Source organism: Pogoniulus pusillus, chromosome 36 (genome assembly GCF_015220805.1).
Source record: "Pogoniulus pusillus isolate bPogPus1 chromosome 36, bPogPus1.pri, whole genome shotgun sequence".
Classification (NCBI taxonomy): Eukaryota; Metazoa; Chordata; class Aves; order Piciformes; family Lybiidae; genus Pogoniulus; species Pogoniulus pusillus.
The window spans coordinates 5,531,325-5,537,324 of NC_087299.1; the positions used below are offsets into that span (position 1 = coordinate 5,531,325).

Sequence of the window (6,000 nt, forward strand, 5' to 3'; positions counted from 1 at the left end):
TGTCCCCATCGCCGGGGCAGTTTCGGTACCTGCCCTTCTCCCTGGGAACCGGCTGGAAACCGACGGGAATTTCCCACCCCAGCGCACACATGCACACGTTCATCCCCTTTTTCCAAGACAGGTAATAGAGTCGAATTCCCAGAGGAGCCTCACATCTGCTTAAAATATTGTCCAATCAAATGAAATTCTACAACATCTTGTATTTTTAATGCACGGGAGGCTGCTACCCCGCGTTTCTCCTCGGCCGACCGTGGCTTTATCCCGGGATAGACCCGAGCGTTCATAAATCCAGGGAGGCCGGAGCACCCAGGAGTGCGGAGAGAGGGGTGTTAGGGATGGAAGTGCAGGATTTCGGGCGGTGATTTGGATTCTAATTATCTCGCCGATGTAAACACACCAAGATCCACACACTCGTGTCCGCGTTCAATCTGTTTGGCAAATAAATACTCCCGGGATGTCGAAACCTTAGCTTTGGACTACTGTTCTGAACTGCGATCCCTAAAAATTCCACTGCCGGAACCCCATAAACCGTTGGGCCTTGTTTTGTGTCAAACACCCCATTTTGGTCAGAGCTCAGCTCTCCGAACGGACCCCTTCGGTGGGTGCTCGGAGCTTCCCGAGCTCCGGCTCCTTCGCCCGAAGGGAAGCGCTGGCTCCCAGGAACTCCACTTCCAACACTTCAGATATCCAGCCACTGAAAACCTCTTAGTTCTTAAGCTCCAGAAGCTCATTTACTGCTACCAAGCTCGGAAAGCTCCCGGAGAGAGGCCGGGGCAGCGTGTGCGGCGTGTACCGCCCTAGGACTTGGCCGGACCCTGCATTACACCCCCGGGCACCCATATCCGACTGCCGAAATCCTTCGCTGCACCCCCAGGAATCTATCTGCAACCCCTAGATCCTTCTGTGCACCCCTGGGGTGCCATGTCCAAACCCCCAGACCCTGCACTGCACCCTCCGGGCAGCCATCTCCAAATCCCCGTTGCTTTTTGTAGAATCGAAAAGAGAAGGGAAAAGGAAAACAGAACAAAACAATTAATAGCAGGGAATAAAGAGGAATATTTCTCTTTTCACTCTCACTTTCACAGCCAAGAGAACTCAGAAAATTACTCTTCTCCTTAACAGCCCAAACCAAGAAGTGGTGACTTTTAAAATAAGTTATTATTTGAACGGGTTGGTTTAAAGCGTGTGTTTCATGGAGGGAAAAGAAAATCAAATCCCGGGATTCCTTGAAAGGCAGCTTCCCAAAGAGCGATGTGCTGACAGCGGTGCTCGCTGTAAAATCTCCCCGGCTCGGAGCCGCGCTCGCCGGGCCGCGGAAGATGCGCGGTTGCCACACGAGCGGGGGCTGTTTGGAAGGTGTGTGTGTGTGTGTATCTCGATGGTGCGCACTGTAAGCGTAATTTTGGGGTCAAATATAGCCGCGTTAAGGCAAATTGCGGGGCCTGGGGGTGTCTTGCGTGTTGTATCGGTTTGAAGAGAAGCGGCAAGGAAGCGGGAAGGGGGGGGGAGTGGTGTTTGGGACCTGTTTCCATCCAAAAAGTCCTGCACAAAGCGAGTTTTTTAAGGAAAAATTGGATGAGGAACCGCACTGCTCCGCCGGGTAGGGTCTGAGGGGGAATCCCCCGGGATGGAGCAGGGAACGGCAGCTGGGACCGGGAAACGGGAGCAGAGACGCCGCAGAAGCACTCGCTGACCTTGAGGAGTTGAAAAGCTCCCGAGTAACGAACTTGAACGACAAAATAAACCTTTGAGCCCTCGCTGGATACGCTCCGGGTGCCCATCACCCTTCTCCAGCCCGCCTCTGACCCCGACCCGCGATTGCCAGAGCAGGGCCGGGCCACCTCACCTTGGTGGGGGGAAGCGGGGGAGGGGGGGGGGGAGTCCTAGCCGGTCCCAAACCGTCACACCAAGGGCATGCTGGAGGAGCACCTCACATAACACCCCAAATTAAACCACGCGATTTGACCGGACCAGGCGCCGCTGCTCCCCAAATCCTGCTCCGAGCACTACAGAGTTTCTAGCAGGCACAGGCTACGCAGGGACTTCTGCAGCCTTCAGATTAATTCGCACAGAGCCAGAGCGAAACAGAAACTAAACAAAAATCACCACAACGATCGCGGAGAAGCGCGGAACGTGTCGCCCGGGCATCGGGACCCTCCGCGGCACCGAGCCCAGCAGTTCATCGGCAAGGAAATGGACAGAGCTTACAAACGGGCTCGGAGTTGAGGGGAGGGGGAGGGAGGGAGGTGGACGAAAAAACATAGTTTAAAGCCCCACTCCTGCCTACAACAACCACACTCTGCTCCTTCGAAAATCCAGCCCGAGAACGGTTCGGAAGGAAGAACGGGAAAGGGTCCCGGTGGAAGACGGAAGGGAGGGGGAAAAAAAAACCCCAACTGCGCGAGACTTAGGAGCTGCAATTCCAACCCCCCCCTCCCCTCCCTCCCCCACCCCACACACCCCTGCCCAAAGTAAATTTTTAAAAATTAAAAATTAAAGACACTCCCCCACACTCCCCTCCCCCAGAGCTTCTTAACCCCCAGCTGGGACACCCGAGCTGCCTTCAGGAGCTTCCCTCTCGGAGCTGAGAATCCAAAGCTCCTCTCTGAGAAAGCCGATCCAGTTATTTTATTTTATTTGGGGGTTTTCTTTCTACCCCCCCCCCCCCCCCCCCCTTTACAAATTCTCCTTCTCTCTGCTCCAGCACTGTTCCCGAGACTCGAAGCGTGGCTTTCCTCTCCCCCCCCTCCCCCGCGCCCAAACCACCACCACTACAGGCTGTCTGTGCCTGCCTGTCTGTCTGTCTCTCTCTCTCTCCCCCCCCCCCCTCCCCAAGTCTCTCAGCTCTGAGTTGCAGATGCCAAACGCAGAGCTCTAGCGCCCACTATTCCGAGCGCCAGGAATATTATTTCACAAGACTTGGAACGACTCGGGAAAGGGAAAAAAAAAAAAAAAAAAAAAAAAAAAAAAGTTGCTATCCCCTTTCGTCAACTTCCAGCTAACTAACTTTCGCTTTTCTCCCGCCGCTCCCCCGCGCAGCTCACCGCTCTCCCCGCCGCTCCCCCGGCTCCAGAGTTCCCCGGCTGCGAAACAACCCGCAGAATAACCGCGGAGAAACCCCGCCGAGCAGCAGCGCTGGCGGGCTCGGTGCAACCCAAGGCGGGCGGGCGGGCGGGCGGCCGCGGCTGGTTGCTGCCGGGGGAGGGAAAGGGGCTGCAAGCCCCCGGCCCGGCTCGGCGTTACCCACCCCCCCCACACTCCCCTCCTCCTCCTACAACATCCCCCCCTCCAGCCCTAGCAGCCGCGGAGCGGGGACGCGGAAGAAGGGAGAGAAAGGACCTACTTTTGGGCAGTTTTCTCGCCCTCGCCTTGGATCTCATCGTGTCGGCTTGCGGATTCCTCTCCTCCTCCTTGAGCCCAGAAGCAGCTACACACTATCTTCATCTCCCAAGCATTGTCAGTTTGGACACCTTCGCACATGCGCACAGAGCATTCAATCTGACACCCTCACCAGGGCCAAAAAAACTTTCCAATGTATTCATCATCATCAGGGTGGTTTGGCTTTTTTTTTTTTTTTTTTTTTTCTCCTCTTTTTTTTTTTTTTTTTTTTTTTTTTTTTTTTTTTGGTCCTATCCTCTTCTTCAGACCACTTATCTCACCCCCCTCCTCTCTCCCAGCACCATCTCAGCCTTCCCCCGATCTGCCCCTTTAAGAAAAAATCAGCCCTCTCCGCTTCCTAACCCTCCGCACACTGACCTTACACACCGGACAATATTTAAGGATCAAGGTGCCATCCTATGAAGAGGTGATTATCATTATATTCTTCTCATTATATTAATCTCATTGTATTATTATTACTACTATTATTATTACTACTAATAGCAATGCTGTCGAGAGTTTGTTGGCGGATGTCATCTTGTCATTGTACCTGTTTTAGACGTGCTTTTACTTTCAAGCTGAAACAAATAAGACTTGTTTATAGTAACGCTTCAATCCGTGCTTGTCTTTATTGTATTTATTTTCTTCCTTTTTTTTTTTCCTTTTTAACCCCCCCACTTTTTTCCCTCCCCCCTTCGGCTCGGGGTTTGGATAACTTTAAACTCAATATTTTTTCCTTTGCAGTCATTTCTCGCGTTTGCTCCCAGGATATTTCTACTCAACAGAAAAGTGTTGGTTTTTTTTTCACTCCTTCTCCCCCGCTTCGATTTATCGCTCGCTTTGGTTTTTTTTTTTCCCGAACGGTTTTAACCCAAACCGCGAACCCCAAGCTCCCGCCTCCCCTTCCCGGGAGACAGGGGCGGGAAGTGGGATGGAGTGTGCATGGAGGGGGGAGTCGGACCGGTCGCAGCAGCCGCAGCCGCCGCTGCTGCTCCCGGTGCAGCTCCGGTTGAGTGGGACCTGCCCCGGGTTCATCTCTCTCCCGGCTCCCCACCGGGCAGCGCGGAACTCCCGGGGAATCAGGGAGTGGGGGCCGTGCCGCTGTATTCTGCGTTTCAGGTGGAAGGAAGCGAGCTCAGAAAGCGCTCCCGAAGGATGGGGGAAGCGGGAGAGGCGCGGACACCTCAGGAAAAAAAAACACCCGCTAAAAAAAAATACACGCAAAAGGAGGGAGAGGAAGGATAACCACACACACACGTCCCAGCACCGAGCGATGCCGGCGAGCCCCGCAGGACCTGCCCGTCCCCCCTCCAGGGAGCGAAGGTAGAGAGAGGCCGGGCAGAGCCGCTTTGAAGAAGGGAGCGGAGTGTAAATAGCCCGCTGATTGATGTGCTGTCTTTGACTGCGGAGAAAGCACTATTTTAATTCAAGTGGCCAGGTCAGATGGTCACGGAAGAAGGTTGAAAGGTAGGATTTAATGAGATTAATATGGAGAAGAGGGAGAGAGAAGAAACGCGCCTTCATAAACATTCAATAAAATAAGCGGGGGTAGGGAGGAGAGCTGCGGTGCGGGGCTGGAGGTGCTAAACCCACGGCGGGGCTCGGCCAAAGGCAAAACCAGGAGCCCAGGAGCCCTTTCCTGAAGGGCACTGCCAAAACAAAGCCCAACTCCTGCGGGTGCGTCAGGGCTCTGCTGGAAGCCATTCTGCCAGCTGCACTTTTGCCCTGCAGGTGGAACTGGGGAGGGGAAAAGGGGGGAGCGAGGGGGGGGGGAAATATTCTTTCTAATTACCGGTTTTTCCCCTCCTCAATAAACTCTTTAATTGCAAATGGGAGCAGGGCCCTTTCAGATGCTACCTAGGAGCCGGCGTTAAAGGGAAGGGTGGTGGAGCAGGAGTCCAAATAAAATAAATACGTTTGAAGGGAACTTGCAGCCACGTGTCGCCTAAAAATGTTGAAATGGTGCCTGTGAATTCCTTCCCGGGGATGCAGTAGGGCACAGGTAGCTGTTCCCAGCATGGTGGGCACCCCCATATTGGTAAAATAAGCTTCCCGGAGCCTCCCCGCTGGAACAAGACCTCTTGTGTTCCCAACTCATTGAAATATTTCTTCCAACGACCTTGGCCGTGGGCTGTCCTCCGCACCCCCACCGAGCTGCTCTCGGGACGGAGAAATTTCAGCCCCAAATGTGGCATTTTTCTCCCTCTTAATCCCAAAGTCCGACGCCGAGACCCGCGACTAGCAATGAGAGCAGTCGGTAGCCACTTCCCCGTTGCGGGGACACAAAAGGCACGGGGGACCTGAGACACCGGGCATGGCTGCGGGGGCACGCCCGGGGCTCTCCCGCAGCCCTCTCCGGCACAAGCCGGGCTTTGTTGTCGTTGGGTTTTTTTGCCTAAATCCCCACAATTCAGATTTCCCACTCGGAAATCGCTCCTGGTTAAATAAACCAGCACCGATCGAGCTGTTCGCAGGTATTTTGAGGGTGCACGGAGAGGGGGAAAGTTTCCTCCACGCTATAACCGATGCTTTTGCAAACGAAGGCGCAGAGAAGAGATTGGAAAGCGACTGCGAGGCGGAGAGGTCGGGGTTACCCCGGGTTTGCCTTTGCTACCGGGTTTC

General features: G+C 54.3%; 1 protein-coding gene across 1 annotated transcript in view; it reads right to left on the minus strand.

Annotated features, from left to right (window-relative positions):
- Positions 1-3,493, minus strand: part of LOC135190407 (histone-lysine N-methyltransferase PRDM16-like) — a 237,139-nt gene extending 233,646 nt beyond the window's left edge. The window contains exon 1 of the mRNA XM_064171760.1: positions 3,344-3,493. Within this exon, the coding sequence (XP_064027830.1) occupies positions 3,344-3,380 (37 nt within the window). The 5' untranslated portion in view covers positions 3,381-3,493. The remainder of the gene's footprint in view (positions 1-3,343) is intronic.
- Between the last annotated feature and the right edge of the window lie 2,507 nt (positions 3,494-6,000).